Here is a 23,079-nt window from a genome sequence, read left to right on the forward strand (position 1 = left end):
AAATTCAATAGTTTTATGATAATCCGAGAAATGACAGGTTTACTTCCCGGTAGGATGTCTATACCCGATTTTGGCAACGCTTTCGGAGATTTGGAAAATTGAACAATTAAGAACAACACTGTTCGGCATTATATTCTTAAAATAATACGTTTTGATAAAAACAAAAAAAAGGGGGAGAAACATTCAAAACGACAGAAATTCCGGATCTAAAAAAACTTTTGATTTTGGGGAAATCAATAATTTAAGGGTACTTATTTCGAAAAGACATCCTTAACCCCCTTCCAATTCACGTATACATGGTCAGGGAGTTCATAATACTCTCCCTGCATGTATATGTATTTCTTTTATTTTCCAACCTTTTTTTTCAAATTCGATACATGTGTACGTAAGTTCTGCGTTTCGTACGGGTAGCAACGTGCTTGGGATTGTTAGAATATTATGACTGGGTACTAACAGCGAACGACGCGAAGCGGTGTGAGCTCTACCGTTATTACGTGTACTTTCTAAATTTCCAACAAAAAGTGACTGTCCTTACGGAGAAAATTCATCAATAGACCCTTTTGTGGTAAGTTGGTGAGCATGCTCAATAAACACTTCCGCGAGGCAGGGCTTGGGTAGAACAAAAGAATTTTCCTCGCGGAAGTGTATATTGATCATGCGCTACGCATGCTCATCGACTACCCCAACGTTAGCACGAAAGGGTCTATACCTTTAATCAAATAAAAAAATACAGGTTAAGATTACGTTTCAGTAAAAAATAGATTCATCTTTTCTGATAGTTTGTTCAAGTCTTTTTCTAATTTGTTATACTTCTTTAAAGAAGTGAATGTTAATTGTTATGTTTATAAAAACTTCGGGAAACACGAGGATGTACATGTACGCACGTGTATCGCCACTGTTCCACTGTTGCTGTTGTCAAGAACCTAACCTGCCTGAAAAAATATAACTCCGATTATATTATCAAAATCGAAGCATAGCTTTTCTAAGATAGGAAAGGCAATCATTTTCTTGTTTGGAATTTGCAGCTGTCGTCTGAATTTCGTTTACGTCACATGATATGTGTAAAATATTCCCACCATTCATGGAGAATTGTAATATTTCCGGTATCTGTATAGATTGATCTGACAGGCCAAAACTGAAAAGGATGTTGATAGAGATGCCCTGAAAAATGCCAATAAATGTATTGCGAAGTGCTATAGTTATTGACCATTTTGAGAGCGAGGGAAAGAGGGGGATGAGGTTGGAATTTTGAGGAAAAAAATGTTCAAGTTATTCATTTATTTAAAAAGAATTACTTCCCTAGGGGCTATTAATAACAAGATAGCTTTTCAAATAGAAATATTGATTTTGCTTGCTGCTTAAATGTAAATAAAAATATTGCACATGCGAGACAAAAATTTCATCCGGGTCGACCCCCCAACCTATTGTAATATCCTTTATTTTTTTTACAAGTCTCTCATAGACTATACATGTATGGTAAAGCTCACGGTGCTCGCTGACGTAGGCAATACCTACCACATATTATACGTGTACTTCTATTTTCATATTTTCGTATTTCCCGCAAATTATTATTGCGCATGTGCAATTTATAAAAGATCAACAGACATTCTGCGAAGGTTCACATGGCGGGAACACATCACCTTTGACCACGAAAATACTTAAAAATACGACATTTATGTGAAGTAAGTTGCAATAGAGCACGACAGAAGTGTTGTGGAAATGTTTTGAGAATGTTTTGCAGATTTTACACTGAATTTGACGCGGAAATCCGTCTGATTGCTTGACCTAAATTTTTGTCCACGAAGATCGTGGCTCATGTTCTATTGTCTGTTATTAATTTACTGAATTGTTGGAAGTATTCATTTCTGTGAATTGAAAGAATCAAATAAATGTCTTTATTTCTATTATGTATGCACTGTATCGGATTTTAGAAATAGGATGTAAATGTCATTCATGTGACCCACGGAAATGAAAGTGAACAAAATGTCGGAACACATCTTTTTCGCCTTTCATTAAACTTGCACGTGCTCACGCGCTTGTTGATATTTTCAGCCATTTCTATGTTTGCAGAAAGTGATTTCGCCAATGGTCACGTTAAAGATTTTCTTCCGAGGAAGCGAAACTACTTATATGCCAAATCATTCTGGCGGCCGTGTGAGGTTTGCGCATGTCTTGGTAACAATATTTTGTCAATGTCAGTGGACTAAACATTTTTGTGGGGCTGGGTAGTCTAAAGCATACAGTTTTTGTTTTATTGATTTGTAGCAATGTGGTAACCTATCATCTTTAGGAAACAATTTTATTTGGCCTTGTAATGGGTGGCATTTGTGTTTAAAATATCAGACTGAATAAATTAGCTAGTGTCAAGGTCAATGGGAGAAACTTGCAATAGTCTAGATGAATTCTCTAGACTAGTAATCTACAAAATTATTATAGATTGTGAATAAATTAAGGGTGCAATAACCCTGCCAATTGGGTGATTTTCTTTTAGGAACATTGATATTACTTCCCCCAATGAACGTTCACTGATTTGTCAAAAAAAAAATGAAAAAATGTATAGAAAATAATCCCATGCACAGTAAACTACTTCCTAATTGGTAGTTAGGGGTAAGATATGGTGTTTCTGCGCAAAACAACACTAATTTTATCTTATGACTTGTCTTTTACGTGAAATCCTGTATAAAATTTGTTTTTTGAGGTTATGTATTTCCCAATTTATAAAAATGAGGCAGTTTTGTAAAAGAACAACAATGTCACTGATAAAAATTCTGTTTTAAACAGTGATGAGAACAGATTATCTAGAGCATTTTAGATATTAATATCAGTTTTTCCATCTAGAAACGTGGGCATGGTAGTTCTAAATGACTTCTGGACAATTAAAATTTCTTTTTTATCCAACCAAATCAAAAGTGTGACGTCAGACTAGAAATAACATTAACATTGATCATATGTATTAGTCCTGAAATTATTCTTAAAATGCCCTATTTATATTGAAGACCTGACTAAAACAAAAACCACTGAAAAACCTGGTCTAATGAGATAGTACATGTAGATAATGCCCAACTGGGTGTTTTATTTGTCCTGACAATGTGGTTTACTCCTTATTTTTTGTTCTATACTCATTATCAAATTTGTAATTTTGGAAAATTTCATTCTAAGTTGGATTACATGTAATTTATGTATTCGGAGCATCTCATCTGAAGAAGTCATACTACTTTCAATTCACTTAATTTTTAATATTTGAAAGTGAGAGGCCTTGAAAATTAAAATGAAAAAAACTAGGTCTTCAATATATTTAAAAATATAAGTATTGATATACAAGTTTTGACATTAAAATTTTGTGAACCTTGTCTTGTATAACTAGTTGGTGAAAATTCAGCTTGCCCAAACTGTTAACTATGTTATCCTTGTTATTGTTGAATACATAAATTTGGTTGTCCTTTAGTGAAGTGTTATTTCACTTCTGCTTGTGTAAAGCCATAAAAAATGTCTGTTTACAGTTACATTCTAAACAAAAATAGGGTTGATTGGTAAGCATATTCAATTTATTTTATTTTTTTCCACGCAGGTTTTAACCATTACTTAAACAAAATCATAAATCTAATAAAATTGTGCAGGGTTCTTGGGGACCCGAGCTTCCGAGTCCTGACCCTCAAAATTCATTGGGGACCTTTGAAAATCACAACAGGGGACTTGTGAAATTCTCAATCCAATTGCCAAAATCTACACTAGTAATATGATCACTCAACATGAAGGTGGTTTGATTGTTAATTTGTACAACTTTAATCCAAGCCGTTGGCTTGATAAAACAGTGTTCAGACGATAAGCATGTTGTATTAACGATCGACAAATAAAAGATTTGAAAAGATAATAAGAGAATCATAAAATAAATATTTATGGTTGATTAATACTTCCTAACTGTCCCTTATTGCATTAAACTTAATTGGCATCCATTAAAGATTGAAATCGTTTAACACAACTAATCATTAAAATAAAGATATATATATAGGTTGTATTTGAAACGTATTTTGAATTAAAAGCTTTTTTTGGAGGGTGAAAACAACCGGCTGAGGACGACTTAACAAGGTCGCCGTCTCGTCCTTGTTTGGACTACGTAGAGGAAGAATTTAGTTCTTGTACAGCTACTACACCAAAGAAAATTAGAATTTTCTGTATGCAATGGCTGAAAACGTTTCAATGGTTGGGGAAAGTGAAAGAAGGTGAACAAACACGTTTTCTGTACGTGGTGCAAAGACACTAAAAAGAAAAATCTGTTCACCATCGTCGGTAGTACAAACTTACAGGTCAGTGCCTTTGCAAGACATGAAATCAACCCAGAGAAAGCTCAAGGTAGGAATGACGATGTAACAGGCAAATCCAAAACTACTCAGTTCGAAACATTGCACCGCCTAACAAAAAATGGACTACCTTTAAGTCAGTATGGAAATATGATTTCTCTGTTGCGTAAAGTTGACTGTCCACATGTTGCAGATAAAGGTAAACTATATACAAGCGAAAGTATTAAAATGGACATGTTGCAAGCCATTAATGATGTGATAGCTTAAGAAATTGATGAGGACTTAATATATTCCCTGTTTATTGGAATAATTGTTGATGAAAGTACTGATGTAACTGTTCACAAAGAGCTGAACATGTATTTTTGATGATTGAAAAAAGACACAAACGAACCTGTGACCCATTTCATTGAATGTGTGTCTCAATTCCAGATGGGAAGGCCCAGACAGTAGTGGATGAAATTAAAAAAGTTTGTGTTGAGAAAGATGTTGACCTTGCCAAATGTACAAGCTTGGCCAGTGACGAAGCTGCAGTTGTAGGAAGAAATAATGGAGTTGGTGCAATACTGCGACGAGAATGCAACCTAAGACTAATGCAAATTCATTGTGTAGCTCATAGAATTGCCTTCGCTGCAGGACAAGCATGCCGTGATATTTTTTTTTTAATGAATATCAACATACCCTTAAATTGTTGTACCGATTTTACAACAACTCTGCTGTGAGATATAATCAACTAAGATCAATGGAGATGATTATGGAGTATGACAATTTGAGAAACCTGACTTTGAAAGATGGTTATCTCTAGATGCTGCAGTGTTGGATGTTTATCCAGCTTTAGTTAAAGCTTTAGAACATGATGCTGCAAACAAGAATAACACGGGCCAAGGGACTTTTTTTTAATAGGGTTAAGTCTGTGTCATTCTTATTAACATCAGCCTTTTTAAAGGATGTGTTGGCAGTTGTAACAAAATTGTCTAAAGATTTTCAGCATGACACAATAGATGTATCTGTTGTCAATGCCATTGTTACATCTTCTATAGAAAAACTGAATCAAGTGATGTGTAAGAATGGCATAGAACTTGAATCAACATACAATTTGATATCAAAAAGTTGCACTTTTAGGCAGGTAAAATTGCTTGGTAAGCAAACATTACGCATGCAATTTCAGAACAATGCAGTTGAGTATTTGGAAAAGTTAGTTGACAACCTTCAAGATCATTTTGAAGATAAATCAATGAAGACACTAAAGCTTATCAACAAAATCTTCAATCCAAACTGCTTCCCTGAAGACACAACCTCTGTGCTTGTTTATGGAGAGGAACCTTTAAATGAGTTGTGCAATATATGGATCAGAGACATTTGTTGGTGAAAAAAGTTTGATCCTATTATTGACAGCTCACATATGAAAGATGATTATGACCAATATAAAAAAAGTGCTGAAGACACTTAAAGGGTAAAACGCTTCAGTATGTTTGTACTGCTATAGTCAAGGAATATGCTGATGTCTTTCCTGATTTCAGAGTCATTTCTGAAATTATGCTGACATCTCCAATTAGTTGTGTTTCTTGTGAAAGACATTTTCTTCCCAAAACCGACTTAAGTACAAAAATAGGAGTAACTTGAAACATGAGACAGTAAATAAGTTAATCTGCATAATGGAAGAAGGACCATCATGTGCAGGTTTCGACCCTGTTCCTGCAGTGTGCAAGTTCATTCAGGCCAAGCGTAGGCTGGAATAAAATTGTCAAAATATAAATTTGTACATTGTATTTTGTTTGTTGAAATTGAATTGCGGGTATTAAATATATTTATAATTGCTTTTAGTTATAATAATTAGATACATTTGTACCAATAAACCATGTTACCAATAAACTATTGCACATGTACATGCGTCACAAACATTCCTCCAAAAATAGGGTAGGTAGGTAGGCATTTTCATTTTATTTTATTTTATTTTATTTTATTTTTTTTTTTTTTTGTTTTATTTTTTCTCAACTAAAGTTGAGCATATATTTGTAAAATAGCATCATGTTTAAGTCATGAAAGTGTATGGTTTTAAGTAGAAAGTTTAATTTTTAAAATATACACCTATTAATCATGTCTTATTACAATACACTTATTTTTTTGTAGGAATTTTGAACAAAATATAAGTGCACTGTATTTTAAAATGTTACCAGCAAATATATTTTAAAAAGTTACATATTTTTCTGTTCATTGACGTATTTTTTGAAAGACAAAGTGAAAAATATATATTTATATAAATAATGTGTTATCAAAATGTTTCATTCGTTTTATTAAACTATGAGTATGAAGAATGCCTGACCTGTATGTTATAGATGTACTAATGTATGTCTGGTACCGTAAAATAAGTGGCAACAAGCAGAAACTTCTACCCTGTCTTGAGCAGCTGAGTTCACTCTAGAACTTATGCAAGTTCATGTTGCTGATTGTAATATGTGTTTCTTCATAGTGTTGTCCTATGTGTCTTCTATGTCTAATAATATTGTCTGGTTTTGTGTTTTGGACTTCAAAATTTAAACCATCTTAAGGCTTTTAATGTTTAGTTGTTAAAGACTATCAGTCTGGCACTGGACAAAGACTGGGGGATAAAAGTCTCTTGAATATGATCTGTTTAAGTTGTAATTGAACCTGCACAAGAAAAATCTAATTATTCAATCAGTCTATTTGGAAGCGCTGACACGAGAGATTTGCTTTCTTGGTGGCAGCCTTTATTATATTTAGTGTCACAATACTCGTGGCTTCCATTGTGCTCATCATCAGTAATACGCTTGGATTTACGAGATATAAATCAGTCTCCTATTCGAATGCTATTGTGACCTGGTTTTAAACGTACTTTCGGTTTTACTGGAAATAATCAGTATTATACCGGAAATTGGTGGAAATCACCGATTTTGTTAATTTTGGAGAAAAAATGTATTAGGGTCGGTCAGGAAACCCGAAACTGTCATTTTTTGGGCAAGGGAGTCCTGGGACTTGATATTTTTTGGGAGGAGTGAGAACCCTGTACATGGTATTGAACAGTGAATTCCCTGTTATGCCTCTTGGAATTTTTATGACTACAATGTACAAATGGTCGTTGTTGGCTAGGTGAAATCTGGGTGTTAAACACTCAATATGTCAGTCCTCAAGTTTTACTCAGGTCGGATTTAAGTGTTAAAGAACCATTCCACTCAGAGTGTAGTGTACAGTAAACACTTATTACTTTAATCAAATCCAGGGTCTTGTGAGTTCAGTTTATGGCCTATCCAACCAACAAAGCCTATGGAAATAGCTAATCTTGCTTCATGAACAAAATGATGCAAGAATATAATTGTATTGACTGCTTCAATGAACTCTATATCAAAACTTACAAATCTTTATTTATTTGAAGTCATTTTGGTTCATCATACATGCATCTAAATGAACAATATATCTGTACTTTATACAGTTATTTGTATTTGATAGATCCTACTATCTACATGAGTCTAGGAATTGATAGACTAGTCTGCAACTTTTAACATTGCATTAATTTATATTGTGTATCCAATTTTATTTTTTTCAGAAACAAGATGGCTTCTGAAGAGACATCTCCAAGAGAATCTCCTATAGACTCCTTAAGTCTTGGAAGTGATGAAAACACCTGCAGCATTTGTGAAGAAAAGTATACCCAACCTAAAATTCTCAATTGTCTGCATGTTTTCTGTCAGTCCTGTTTAGAAAAGCAAGTAGAAGAGATTGAGGAAGGAGCACCAAAAGTCATTGAATGTTCAAAGTGCAAGCAAGAAACTCCAGTTTCTGAGAAAGGGGTACAAGACTTGCCAACTGACCATGTGACTGTTGACCTACTTGAGATGTCTGCAGTTGACGAAATTGTCTGCACCAGCTGTAAGGCTAAAGAGAAAGCTGTAGCACGTTGCTGTGATTGTGCAAGCTATCTCTGTGAAAACTGTGTAACAGCTCATCAATTTATGAGATGTTTTGATAATCACAAGGTACAGTAAATGACTCGCCTTTATTGTCATGCTGCTTTTTAAATGGATACTGTATATACTTGCATATAAGTCAGATTTTTGGAACTTAATTTTAAACTGCTGGAAAGGGTTCCGACTTACAGACTAGATCTAGCTTGTGAACTAAAATTTTCAGCTTGAAAATGTCAAAAGCTTTGTTGTTGACATGAGTGTGACACAACATTGAACAGCCAGGCCAGTACTGTTTACCCCGATGTTAAATCATTTTGGTGTTGACTTGGACACCATATTATCATTCAAATAACCATTATAAGCCCTTTTTAACCAGTTTTATTAAGGTCTTTCCCATTTTAAATCGTAAACATCAATTTTAGGAAGACTCGGGGATTGAATTGCAGAAATTTTTCCACTAGCTAAAATTAGGAAGAACTGAAATTTTACACTTGCTCAATTTAAGTTTTTTTAGTATATTTGGCTATTTCTGGACTTTACTGATATGAAAATATTGAATGCCACTAGCAAATTTCAGCAAGTGGAAATAATTTCTACTAGCAAAATAGAATTTCAACTTGCATTTAGCAGGTATTTCCTCTTAAATTCAATCACTGAAGGCTGTCTTCATCTTCTACCTTTTACAGCTAAAATATATTGCAGTAAAAGAATATGTACTGTTTAGTCTTTATTTTGCCACAAAACTGGCCTTTTATGATTTTATACAAATTTTCCACTAATCCATTTTGTGTACCGATTTTTACCTGTGTACACCCATGTAGCAAAAAATGTAAACGTGTAATAGAAACATGACCCAATAACATACCATAATTTGTGACAAAAGTAATCAATATTTTTACTTTTAGTTAGTTATGATAATTATTATGAATTTTTTCTTCCTTAAGATAAAACCTTTTTCCTTCCTGAAATTTTCAAAAATGAGTTTGAGTATCAGAGCCATTCTGTTTTATTCTTTGTTGTTTCCTATATTTATGATTTTAATTTGAGTTATTGGTTGTGTCAATTAGAATGAATGAAAAAATGGCCAATCCACATGGCTTGTCAAGAATTTTAAAATTGCTAACTAAGTGTACCATAAAAACAACCCTGGCTTGTAACTATTTATTTCAATGCTTCATCGACTTATACTCAAGTATATACACTAAGGGCTGATCCAGCAAAACATACATGGGACCCGGGGACGGCATTTTAAAAAAATATATATATATACAGTCGTTCGAACTCGGATGGCTCGAACACCCGGGATTTCTCGAACATAATTCAAAGTACCAAAATTTTCTCCTATATAATCAATATGAATAACTTTGGATTTCTCGAACTTCGATTTCTTGAAAACTCGAACTGACTAGTCAGTCCGTTCAGTAATAAATCTTAGAGGATAACCCTCACCAACTCAAACTCGTTAGCCATTTTGTCAGCTTGGGTAATAAAAGGTGTGAAAAACTGAAACCCTATCATTAATCAGTGTCATTTTAGTTAATTACAGGTAATATTTAAGTCATCACTAATTAGGTAGTTTTGATCTTAACATAAAACTGATTGAAGTTCGAGAATGTACCGAAGTCGGTATGATGAAACCCACGAAAGAAAATCGGATGAAAACATATTATTGATCAATGAACCCGCACTCTGGACGTTTTTAGAAGAAAATACAGCATTTTTAATGTCCACAAATCAAGATAATCTTCCGAAAGCGAATGAAAAAGATACACGAACTAACACAACTTCGGAAGAAGTAAGGAATTTCTAACGATAAAGCTACCGAGGTTTGACTGTACTTGGTTATGGGTAGGTGAAAAATGCATCTATGGCACGGTACTGGGCTTGGAAATTCGTTTCTGTTAGTGGTTGTTGGGAAAGTGAAGGAACATTCTGTTGAAAGTTGTTTTTTACTTTCTCGAAATGGTCCAAAATGAATGTCATTGTATAAACCTTTAGTATAGCGTGTAGAGTTACGCGCTTTTGTTGCTGGAAGTTCATGCCATTTTTACAGCTGCTCCGCCCGTGTTTGTTTTGATATTATTCTTCTGGTACTCTCAGGGTTTTGCTGTGGAGCAATATTATGACCCAAGACTCCCAAACATCAGAAAAGATGCCAACTTCCGTCGTTTGTTGATGTTGTTTATAAGTGTTCCTCATCTCTCAATTTTTATGTAGATTAGACCGTTGCTTTTCCCGTTTGGATAATTTTACACTAGTAATTTTTAGGGCCCTTTATAGCTTACTTTTTGGTGTGATCCAAGGCTCTGCGTTGAAGATCGTACTTAGACTTATTATTATGGTTTATACTTTAAATAAATAATTAAATTGTGACTTGGATGGAGAGTTGTCTCATTGGCAGTCATACCACATCTTATATCTATTCATTGTGTCTGAATTATCATCAAAGCAAATCTTCCACAATTAAACTTCTTTTGAAACTGAATTTGAACAGTTGTTAAATCACAATGTTGTCATTGCATATTGATATCAAGAAAAACCCATTCCAAAACTTCAAAATAAAAGGGTATGGGCTATGGAGTGAAAGTGTAGGTGACAAAAACTCCAAATTATCAAAAAAACAGGGCTTTTACTTCTGTTCTTCATCATAGAAATTGTCAGAGAGTCTACAACAATGGACAAATTTCCATACCATTAAACAAGATAGCCCCCAGTGTGCAAATGAGCAGAATTTTTTATATTGATAAACATTAATGTTACTTTACACACAGAAATTTCAACTGGTTAGATGAGACACAAAGTAGTTCTTGGTAATACACCAGCTTCATATACAGTCATTGTGGTACAGTGTGGATCAATAAAACTTCTGCATTATCTTTAATTTCTCTTCACATACCAAATATCATCGACCTTTGATATAAAGTGGTTGTTGAAAATTTTTGCTATGGACAAATACTCTTACAATTGCGAATACCAGGAAGGTAATCCCTATATTCTGGCCTTTTTCGAATTTGCTCTTAGGCAAGAAAAAAAGCAAGATTTAGCTATGCATTGAAAAGAGGATATGTGTGCATAAAAATGAATGTTAATATATGAAACTATTTTAATGTACAGATATGTCAATGCACAAGAGGTAAAAGCATTAGTCTATACATGAATATATGCAACATGAAAGAAATAGGCAAAACAGCAAATGTATGTTTTTTAATCAGTGTCTTAGCTAGGCAAAATGGAGGGGTGCAGTGCCCGGCCCCTCTGCCATATTACCCCCTTAGTGCCCATTTATAATTATCTGAAGATTACACTTTCGTTAATAAATTACACCAAGCCAATTAAGAAGTGTCGCCTTCATTTACCACATCCTGTCCTAATTAACCCTTGGGTAATTAATAGTGATCATTCAGCTGATCAGGGTTGTCAAGATGATGATCATTTACAAGCAGAAATTGGATCCCGATTGGATCTATCACCATTTCATGGACAGCCAATCATTGGTTAATAATTATCTTCTTTTGTACAATTTTGTCATAAATGTTAAGAATCACTTGCCCTTAATCTCCTTTATGGTATGATAGTATGCTGCTTTATATTCTACAAAAGTAATGTTAATTTTTGTCTACACATCATTCTTGCATTATTTAATAAGAATACATACATACAAGAAAAGCAACAAAAAAAAATGAATAAAGATATTTCTGACTTAATGGAAACATAAATCTTAAAAAAAAAATTCAAATACACCAATGTTCCTTTTTGGTTGAAAAAACATGCTACATGTTAAAATGCCCTCTTCCCTGCACACCCTCTATTTTCAAATCCTAGCTAGAACACTGATTATGTGTAAATTGAATGAAGCATTCATGAAGTCATGCAATGTCTTGCTATTATCTGCATGAAATACATGTATGTCACATGCAGCTGAAATATATAAAAAAAAATAATAATAATCACCATGGGAATACTGTGAAAGAATATATATGAATTTTAATATACAGATAAATGAACACAAGCGGTAAAAGCGCTAGTCTATACATGAAAATGTGCAACATGCAAGTGATGTGCAAAACTACAGAATACATGTATGTATAAATGAAACGAAGCATTCATGAAATCATGCTACGGCTTGCTATTATCTGTATGAAATGTCTCATATGCAGTTGAATTATATAAAAAAGTAATGTATCACCATGGGAATACTGTTAAAAAAATATATAAATTTTAATTTGCTTCTGTTGGTGCCTATAAAGCTTGGGTTTTTACCTCTATGGGGGGTAGGAGTGGAAAAATATCGCTTCTATGGGAGGTTACCCCAATTTTCAAGGGCCTTCCCCCCGTCCCATGTATGTTTTACTGGAACAGCCATAAGTAAGAATTCCACTATCATCACAGATGTACTTGTAAATTTTGAAATAGCATTTGAATTTTGAAACATTTTGCACTCATTCATATATATGTTATTGAGTACCAATTATTGTTCTAGGTTGTGGCTTTTGATGATATGCAAGGTGCAGAAAAGGTTAGCTTCCACAAGCCGATTTTCTGTTCAAGTCATACTACAGAGAAAGTTAAATTCTTCTGCATGACTTGCATGGTAAGAGATTATTTTTAATTATACACCAGCCAATAAAGATGTGAAGGAATAATGTTTTTGACTTTTAACAACTTGTTGCCTGGGTAATGCCTCCTTTTATTACTGAATTTTTTCCAAAGAAAGCAAATTTATAACTAAAGTTATTTTATTTTTGTTTCCTTTGGGAAAAGGATAACATCATTTAATGATAATGGTGAAACATGTCAAAGCTGGATATCTTCCATTTCCTTTATATCAGTTCTAGGAATTTTGTCTTGTGTAAATGAAGTAATATCTTTCATCCGTTTTTCATTTATGTACTTTGTCCTTAGTAATTTTATTTGTCTTAAACTTGAGGTCCGTGGATAAAGTCAGTTAAAAGCCTGTAATTGGAAAGGGATTTTGGAACTGGCTTATTTCGTAACAAACTGTTCATGTTAAATCCTAGGTTCCTATCTGCAATGAATGCATGCTAGCTGATCATAAGCAGCCAAATCACCATTATGAAAGAATATCTGAGATAGAAGAGAAACAAAAAAATGAGATTGAGCAGCTTGTGACAGAGTGTAAAGGCAAAATGTCATTGTGTGAAGAAGCGACATCTACACTTCAAAATTCCTTGTCTGAACTGCAAGTTTTAAGAGATGATGCCAAGAGTCTTATTCAGGAGACTTTTCAAACATACAAGGCAATGTTGGAGTCTCAAAGGGTAAAGTTCCATATATTTATAATTATACTAGTCAGGTGCACTTGGTGATGGACAGGACAGAAACCAAAAATCACAAACATACTTAATGAAATTTATTTCATTTGAAGTGTTAGTAACTGTTATACTTAACACTTGCTCCATTCAACAATTTTTTTAAGAATTCAAAGTGCATTTCTTACAGGGTTTGTAAGTCTCGTTCTAGTTTCAGCTTCCTGTCTGGAATTTCCAATGCAGAACATATTGAAATCCAAGCACCAATCTGCATTTTATTGTTCGCTTCCTGGAATCGTAATGCTGCATCACATTACAGAATCTTTTATTTTATGCTTTTCTTAGAATTTTTATCCTTTAGAACTAAATATCTGTCATTTTATATCAGGATTTTTACACAAAAAGATATTTTGTTTTAAATTTTGAACTCAATGCTGTGTTAATGACCAATCTCCATGCATTTAAATGGTAGACAAGTACCCATTCGCATAGAACCATACATCCATGTGACGAGACTTACATACCCCATTATTAATTTTTTTTTTTTTTTTTTTTTTTAAGATATTACTGAAAATTCAGAATTTTTTGTCATTGAGATTTTTCTTTTTTCTTTTTTCCATATATGTATATTTATTATTACATTGTTGTTTTAGGACAAGGTACTAGATGAATTGGAAAACATTCATTCATGCCAAGAACTTACAATTATGGAATTATTCCACAACATTGGCAAAACTTCAGAGAAAATTGATGACTCCTGTGACTTTGCAGAAAAGATTTTAAAGCATGGTAGTGGTCCACAATTAATGCTTTTGAGAAAAGTGATAAGAACACAGCTTCTTCAACTGATTAATAATACTCCAAACCCTGATGTCAACATTAATATAGAGTTTCACACTGATAGTCAAGTCTTCCAAGAAGCTTTAGAGAAAACTTTTGGGTCTTTCAAAAAAGATACTCCTAAGGTACTACATTTCTTCTGTATTATGTTTTTTTTTTTATTTGGAAAGTTTAAATATATATTAAATCTATTGAATTTCGAAGTATATTCATTGTATCTTTGAATGCATATCATGAACACATGAATGGTAGTGTTCCACCATTGCCAATATATGCAGTCTTCGAAATTGGGACCAGCCTACCAGCCAAAGCTGGTAAAAATAGATCTAGAGGTGGGCTTGCAGAAATTTTGCTTCCAAGTCAATGTATCCAATAGTTAATTCTTTTCAGATAAAGGGTAGAGGCTTGATGTCTGAAATTTTGATGGCAGACTGTATATATAAGGCCTATATATGTTCTATTTTTGCCTATAGAGCTCAACACTGGACTAATGTTATTTTTTTTAGTTTGTGGTATAAATAAGTTCCTTTTCATTTCAGCAGCAGGAAAGACCATCTTCATCCCTTCATTCTTCTTTTGAAAATGAAGGATTTACTTTACCTCAGATGATGGGTGACCACCCCAACATGATGCCACCTCCAGTTTCAGCTGCTGGTTTCATGTCCAATCAGATGATTTCTTCTGGAGAAAGCAATAATATGGGACTTGGTCTGACAACAATAGGGAATTTCCCTGGCATGAATCCTCCAATGCACCCTCCCATATCAGCAGCAAACAAAGGTGGTGTGCAGTCTATGCCTGAAGGTGCAAGTTTGTCTAGGAGCTCCCACAGTCCAGCCATGTCAGATAGTGGGATATCCGTAGATGCTGCCAGTAACAATAGCGGTTCTAGTGCACCTATGTTGAACAACATTGCTGCTCTTGCCCAGATGGGATCAGTTGCAGGATTTGTAAACCAAGGTAAATAAAAGCTCTTGTTAAAAGACCTTAAATGTTCAAATGTTATTTGTTCTGCTACGAAGGCAAAGCAGATAGAAATACCGGACATTGACTTGGTTATAAGTGTATCCATTTCATGAAATTATATCTCTTAAAGAATGCTGGGATTGATTTTAGGGGTTGTCACTTGAACCATGTAGAAATTACAGGCTAAAAAGGGGTCAGACCCAAGTATTTTCATGATATATGGACAATACTTGATTTTAAGTGAATGGATCTCTTTGAATTTGAACAAGGTGCCATGAAATGAAATCTATGATTAATTTCTGGGTTTCACTTGTACTAATTACAAATATGGGGTCACTTTGATTTTGGTCTAGGAGTAAGGGACTCTTCATTAGAATTTTTATAAGTAACTTTTTTTTTCAATGGAAGGACTATTTTAATCTTGTATGTTAAATGCTTCTTGTTCACTTAAAGACTAAGGGGTTCGAAATTTGATGAATATAAAGTTATAACAATATTCCATTTGAAAATATTTTTTCAATTTACTTAGTTTCTACTGGATCAATAAAAATCTTGGGTAGAGGTTTATTTTGCATGTTCATGCATCAATGCCTGTATGTTCTCAATATTCTTAGCTAGAACTGTTTAATGTTTTGTAGGTGATTTGGCAGTTCCACAGTCAGTAGCTCCCATTACCAGCTCACCTGACTTACAGCATCATTTGCTGAATGCTACATCAGGACCAACATCAAGACCACAATCACCTCCAGATCCTTTCAAATTCCCAGTTAGCCACTTTGGTGCTGTTGGAGGGATGGGCTCTGGTCCAATGGGAAGTAACCTAGGTCCAATTGGATCTGTACCCAGTAAGCCTAGTCTCAGCACATTGATGAAAAGTTCAGCTAGTAAGTCAGTCCTTGGTTGTTTTCACATGTTGGGAAAATATGCTTTGCCCAAATGCAAACCTGATTTCCTCCACTTCAAAAACTCTTCTTTACAAATTAGGAATGAACTGTTTGTTTGGTTTTTTTTACTGTAGTTTTCTTCAGATTTCAATAATTTACTCTTTTTTTTTTCTTTTTTTTTCTTTTTTTTTGCTTGGCTGAGCTTGGCTCAGTAAAACCTGCATTAAACAAACTTTCTTAACATCTGAAATTCAGATAATAAAAGAACAACTTCTTGTATGCAGTCAATGATTTACATTTCTCTACATTTACAAATTTTAAAATAAAGTGTTTCTTCTATAACAGGTACTTCATCTAGTGAGAGTGGTATGACCAGTCCTGGCAGTAGCATAGGACAGATTCCTCCTATCAGGAGAAACACTAAAATGAGTGCCATGCAAATAAGGTAAGATGGTATTAACCTAAAGAAATCTTGTGATGTTGAGTACTGTTATATATATATATAACTAGACTGTAAGTGTTGTCTTTGTTTTGTTTTGTTTTTTTTTTTTTGGGGGGGGGGGGGCATGCCCACCAGCATTTCAACTAGATCAAGTTTCTGACTTCTGGTTTATTGTGAAGACTGATACTTGTACTAGTTTTCATGAACTTTTGTCTACCACTAAAAAACCTTATCTATGCATTATTTATATACAGTTGAATTGTTCAAACTTTCACTTGTTCTAAAAAAAAAAAAAATTCAGGACTATATTTTTTTTAATTCATCAGTATTTTGTGCGTCACTATGTTCTGTTATATGAGCATGTCTTAATGTATTTCAGATGCAAGTTTGGCCAGCTAGGACCAGGCAAAGGTCAGTTCAATTCCCCACACGGATTCTGTTTAGGGATTGATGAAGATATTGTTGTTGCTGATACTAATAATCACAGGATACAAGTTTTTGAGAAAACTGGTGAATTCAAATGCCAGTTTGGAATCCCAGGTAATGTCATTTTGTAATTTTCTGTTGTCTCTTTTTTTCCCTTGTACTTAATTCCTTGTGGTTCAGTTGGGAATTCCATTTCAAAAGTATGCTTGGGTAAATGACAAAATTAAACCCATGCAGTAAAATTGCAAGGGTGCAATAATGTTTTTGACCCATCTGTCCATGTGTCCCAGCTTCAGGTGACTTAGATATTACTTCCATTTTGTAACAGATTTCCTCCAAACTTTGTTGAATGTTTAGTAGCAATAAAATCGTGCAGGGATGATTTTTTTCCACTTTTTAACGGAAATTTGCTATGTCAAATCCAGATTTTACCATTTCGATTCCTTTTTTACTAAATATTTACTTCCGATTTTGCCAGTTTCCGCTTTGATTGTTGAGCTCTTAAAATCATCCATGATATTGGATGGGATTAATTGGTCAAGGGGACACTGTTTTGGGAAGGGGGGACTTGGTAAAAAAAATCAATGATTTAAGCTTGTTGCAGGTATAGCACCCCTGGATTTTTTTTTTTGGTGGGGGGGGGGCTTACTAAAAAATGCTCATGGACATATTTTGAATGGTTTCCTTCAAACCTTGGAGAATGGTAAGTATCTATATAAACCTTTGATGTGATTGATTTTCACTGAAATCAGTGAAGGGGGACTACTTTTTCCTTTTTTGGGAGCGGGATTTAGTTAATAAATATGTTACTTACATGTAGGCTTGTTTCCTGAGCAGCACACTATTTTTCTTTCTTTTTTTTCTAATTTTTGGGAACAATTAATTTGTAGCAATAAAAAATTGGATGGGATTAATTTTATGGAAATTGGTTTAGGCAAATCACTTTTTATTTGTGTGTAAGGAATTAAAGTATTTTGAAAGTGCAAATGCGAACATGCTATCAAGTTTTTTTAATTCATTTTTTTAATTTTTTTTTTTTTTTTCTGTTAAAAAAAATTAATAATTGTTGCTTTAAATTGAATGAAATTATTTATGTATTCCTGAAATGGTTAAAAATGCTGGAGTTGTCCATTTTCATCAAATTTCAGGGAGAGAAGAGGGACAACTTTGGTATCCAAGAAAAGTTGCGGTGATGAGAAATGCTGGAAAGTTTGTAGTCTGTGATAGAGGAAATGAAAGATCTAGAATGCAGATCTTTACTAAGAATGGTCATTTTGTCAAAAAGATAGCTATTCGTTACATTGACATAGTTGCTGGTCTGGCAATTACCCAGCAAGGTTAGTTTTCCTGGAGTTCAGGTTATTGAGGGCTTGACACTTGCCACTTCAGCAAACTTCAGAATGCAGAAACTAGTTTCTTTATTCTGATTTCTGGATAATAAGTTGAGTAAAAAGGAATGGATTACTTTGAAATGGATACTAATGATGATAAAATTCAAAGCTGTATCAAGATTGAATGGTGTGTCTATACTTGCACCCAAAGGCTCAGGGTCATATCAATCTGCACCCTTAAAACATTTATTTCAACACATTTGTTGGTAGGTATGTTGTAAAAAGGACTGGGCCATTTTCCAGAAGGTGCTGACAACAAATAGAGACAATTTCTAAATTCAAAAGTGTATGAAATTTTGTTCTAAGGTTACATGTCTTTGCACTTAAAAAGCTGTCAAGTTTTAACTTTTATGATACTGACTGTATTTGAATGAGTAAAATTCTACATGTGTATAAAACTTCTGGCAATTTTCCTTTTATAGGACACATTGTGGCTGTTGATAGTGTATCACCAACTGTGTTTTGCATAGCTGAATCAGGAGATTTGATCAAATGGTTTGATTGTAGTGATTACATGAGAGAACCATCTGATATTGCTATATGCGGCAAGGATTATTTCGTTTGTGATTTCAAGGTATGATATGCATATGCAAATTTGTTAAGTTTGATGTTAACAGAGGTGTTACTTTTTTTTTTTTTAACAACCAGACATATTTCAAGGTAGCAAATTGCACAGAGCAATATTACAAAATACACACTTGAACCATATCAGCTTGCTCAGAAGAAAAACATTACGTTATATTGTCTCTTAAGGAGGTAGACCTAGGGTAAGGGAAATAACTCATGAAATCACTGATATGTTTGTATTATATTCAATTTCACCAAAGTCTCTCAAGCTTTTGTTTGAAGCAGAATAAAATGAATCCAAGTTAATTAGATGCTTACATAAGGTTGATGTAAATTGCTGAAAATGTTTGAATGATTTTTAAGAGTTGTGTCCCTTACCCTAGGTCTACCTCCTTTAAGTAACCAAATCTGTTAAATGGTTAATAATTCTATGCAAAATAATAATAAATAAGTCTAAAAAAAGTAAACAATTGAAATGAAATGATGACAGTCTCAAACAATCACTCATTGAATATCATATTCCTAAGGGGATGTAATATGTCAAGAAATCAGGTCACTGGAAACAAGGTTTGATGAGGAAAGTAGTGCTTATGAAATTAATTTTTAACACTATATAATGTAGTGATTTGGATTTAGAAGGATCCATGGGCCATTGAAATTCTAGGGATCATTAAAAATGATCAAAACTTGACTCGCTGTATAATGATAATCATCTTTTGGAACCACAAAAAATTGATACCTGGGAATATGTTTACTTGACAGAAACCGTGAAAAATTAATATGTTTGCAGTAAATGGTCTCACTAGAAAGTGTGAAAGTCCGCTGATTAAAATAATCTTTTTTTTGCAGTTGACTTGCACTTAATCTGTTATTTAAAGGGGATAAGCTTGAAGACTAAAATATAACTCAATAGTTTTGTCCTATTTTGAGCAGCTGAAAATTGCGGTATCTCTTGCAATTTAAAAATGGTGTAAATATAGCAAGTATATATGTTATTTCACAGTCATTTTTAACATTGATTTTTTACAGGGTCATTGTGTTGTAGTGTTTGATGATGATGGTCACTTTGTCAGAAGAATTGGATGTGAAAACATCACCAACTATCCCAATGGGATTGATATAAGCGATGCTGGTGATGTTCTAATCGGAGATAGCCATGGCAATCGTTTTCATGTGGCAGTATTCCAACGTGATGGATCCCTAATTGGGGAATTTGAATGCCCATATGTTAAAGTTAGTCGCTGTTGCGGTTTGAAGATTACTTCAGAAGGTTATGTGGTCACTTTAGCCAAGAATAACCACCATGTTCTGGTTCTCAACACATTGTACATAGTTTAACTTGTACAAAATCTGCTCCAAAGAGAGCAAATGTCCCATGTACACTTAAAAATTTTAATGTGGAAATTTATAACAGGTGAAAAGTGCTTACTTTATTATTTTTTTCTTTCGTTTTACAGTTCAGTGCTTTTTGAGGAAAGAAAAGCATTGAATAGCTTCTTGTATTTACACACTGGTCCTTTATATACATTTTATATACATATTATTGAGGTGTTATGCACCTTGTTATAGCCACAATGTTAATATACTTTTTTTTTCTTTGTTTTCTTTTAGTTGCAATTTTTATACACAGATTAATACTAATAAAAATTTACACGATTTTATTTTATAAATAATTGTTTACTTGTACTGCAACCTTTAAGTATTAGCAAATGACTTGAGTGTCAATGGTGAATGATTATACATGAATAATGGTGTGATAGTAATATAGTTGAAATAGATTAAGAATTAGGGATCTTTCCAAGCTTTTGCATTTTCAGTTTTTGTTGTATCAGAAGAAAGTGTTGATTTTATGTAAAAGAACTGTTGTGGTCTACTTTTGTCAAGTAATGCAAAACAACTGAATTTAGACTCAGGAATTTTTATTTGAATTTTTTTCTTTTTTCTACACATTTTAAATCCTAGTTCGGGATTCAAGACAAGTTTAAAAAAAGAGATATAAAATAAGAAAATTGAACATGTATCAGAATCATTGCTTGAAGTGCATGTTATCCTAGAAATTTTTACCATGTTATTTAGTGTGCAAGATGTAATGCAAATATTTCTTTCCATGAATATTCTGCATGATGAATTTGTATTAACTCTAGTCACATACTCAGATATATTTAACATGACCAGTTTTTGCTGTGCCTTACAATTAAGGATTGATTTTTAATTATTTTTTCTGTGTTCATTCTGATTGATGGCTTTACAAATTGATATCATATTTTGTGAATGGTGATGTTGATCATTTACACGTATAAAAAAAAAAAGATATATATATCTATATATTTACACTTACATTGTATTATTATTAGTTGTATTTTTTAAAACATGTTCTTATATTTTATTGTTTAGAACCAGATTGCTCATTTCATTTGTTGTTAATCATTCACTTAAGAGGAAAAATAACCCACCATTTTTTAGTCCTGACTGATGTACATCTCCAGTTGTATCATCCTTGCTTAGGAATATACAAATGGATGTCTTGCATTTATTGGGATTTTCATTTGTTTTTATAGGGAAAATTGAACTTATTCAGTTCAGAAAAAAAATCAAACAGAAGATTAAGAAGAGATTCCTCACTATTATATTTAGAAATATCAGTCAATGAATTATTGCTTTTATCATTTACCTAATTCTATATTTTTTTCTTTTTCTTAATTTTCTTGGGACACATTTGAAAAGGATATTAAAGATGTGGCTCCCTTTTGAGTCCATTTTTAATTAAAATGCTACTTATTTAGTCTCATTTTTTTCATTATTATGACAATCTAGTTTTAGTGGTTACAACGAGCTTTTCATTCATAACAGATAATTAACACAAGACTGACTTTAGTCGTTTAATGTTTTCATGTTCAGATGTTAGAAAAAAAGTTAAATGTTTTAAAAAAAAAATTAAATAATGAGGAGAAAAAAGGTGACTGAGTTTGTTCAAAATAGTTTTGGTGTAATTATTTATATTTTAATTTTCATGTGGTACAAGAGATTACCATAGAAATAGTTTTTACTGTTTTGAACAATCTCGGTGAAAAAAAAAACAAACAAAACAAAAAAAATTATAAATGACGTTTTGAAAATATTTTTAATAATAACTGTTTGCATTTAAAATTTTGATTGTTCATTTTTCTTGATTGTTATAATGTTAATGTGAATGTGTTGAGTGTCTATGCCAAGAATCTTTCATAGATAACTGTACAATAGGGGTACTTTACATAGTTGATTTTCACATTTTGTTTTATTTATGTGCAAGTCAACTTTGTTTTTGGCAGTAGCCTCCTTATTAAAACAATGTATTTTGTATATTTACTGTAGTGCCATCTTTGTTAATATTAACAGAGCAAGACTGTTGCAGCATTTTCTTTTCTTTTGTTGATTTATTTCTTTGAAATGAATGTAGGGCCTATATTATTAGTAATTGTAATGGAAAAAATATTGCTCTTACCTTTCATATTTCACAAAAATCATCTATTACAGTTTAATGATTTAATGATTGAGAAACATACAATGATGAACAATTAAAATTATTGAATTGTTTTATGAAGAAAAATGGAAGAGTTTTGGCAAGACCAACAGTGAAACTAAGGGGCTAAGAGGTCTCATTATATACTGTGTAGATTTTGGCATGTGTGTCTTTGAAAAAATAGTTCCAAATTGAAGCGTATGATTATATTTTATCTAAATAGTTGTGACCCTTGATTTTTCATCATTTGAGTATCTGAGCTATTTTTGGAAATACCTATGTTACATTTAATTGAATTACACAGACTCAAAAGTTTCCATGTCTCACTAAAATATTAGCTTTGGGGGTATGTTTTTTTGGTGTCGTTAATGCATTTTGGCCTTCTTGAACTACATGTAGTACTTTGTTACATGAAACTCAGTACATATGTGTGTAGATATGAAAATTATTAAATATTTTTTACCTAGTATTTCTGAGAACGGCTTCTGTGAATTTTATTTAATTATATTTGTGTCATCATCACAACATTTAACAAAAGTCAAATTAAAGCTGTAATCGTCAGAGACCTTTAAAGTT

The 23,079-nt window shown here is 33.0% G+C and overlaps 1 protein-coding gene across 2 annotated transcripts; it reads left to right on the forward strand.

The window, feature by feature from the left end:
• Positions 1–1,573: 1,573 nt before the first annotated feature.
• LOC148604891 (protein meiotic P26-like) lies at positions 1,574–21,256 on the forward strand. Of its 2 annotated transcripts, none has more exons than XM_088550860.1 (12): positions 1,574–1,682; positions 7,858–8,287; positions 12,699–12,809; positions 13,237–13,497; positions 14,142–14,453; positions 14,868–15,288; positions 15,933–16,178; positions 16,524–16,623; positions 17,000–17,160; positions 18,195–18,383; positions 18,860–19,011; positions 20,034–21,256. In XM_088550860.1, exons 2-12 carry the CDS (start codon positions 7,865–7,867, stop codon positions 20,340–20,342), a joined length of 2,685 nt encoding a protein of 894 aa, XP_088406986.1. In that variant the 5' UTR covers positions 1,574–1,682; positions 7,858–7,864; the 3' UTR covers positions 20,343–21,256. The 2 variants fall into 2 exon arrangements, with proteins under 2 accessions (XP_088406986.1, XP_088406987.1); XM_088550861.1 differs by having other exon boundaries at positions 14,871–15,288.
• Positions 21,257–23,079: the final 1,823 nt, after the last annotated feature.

The sequence above is a fragment of the Perna viridis genome, chromosome 10 (genome assembly GCF_037379345.1).
Source record: "Perna viridis isolate PV_CMFRI_1.1 ecotype Kerala chromosome 10, ASM3737934v1, whole genome shotgun sequence".
NCBI lineage: Eukaryota > Metazoa > Mollusca > Bivalvia > Mytilida > Mytilidae > Perna > Perna viridis.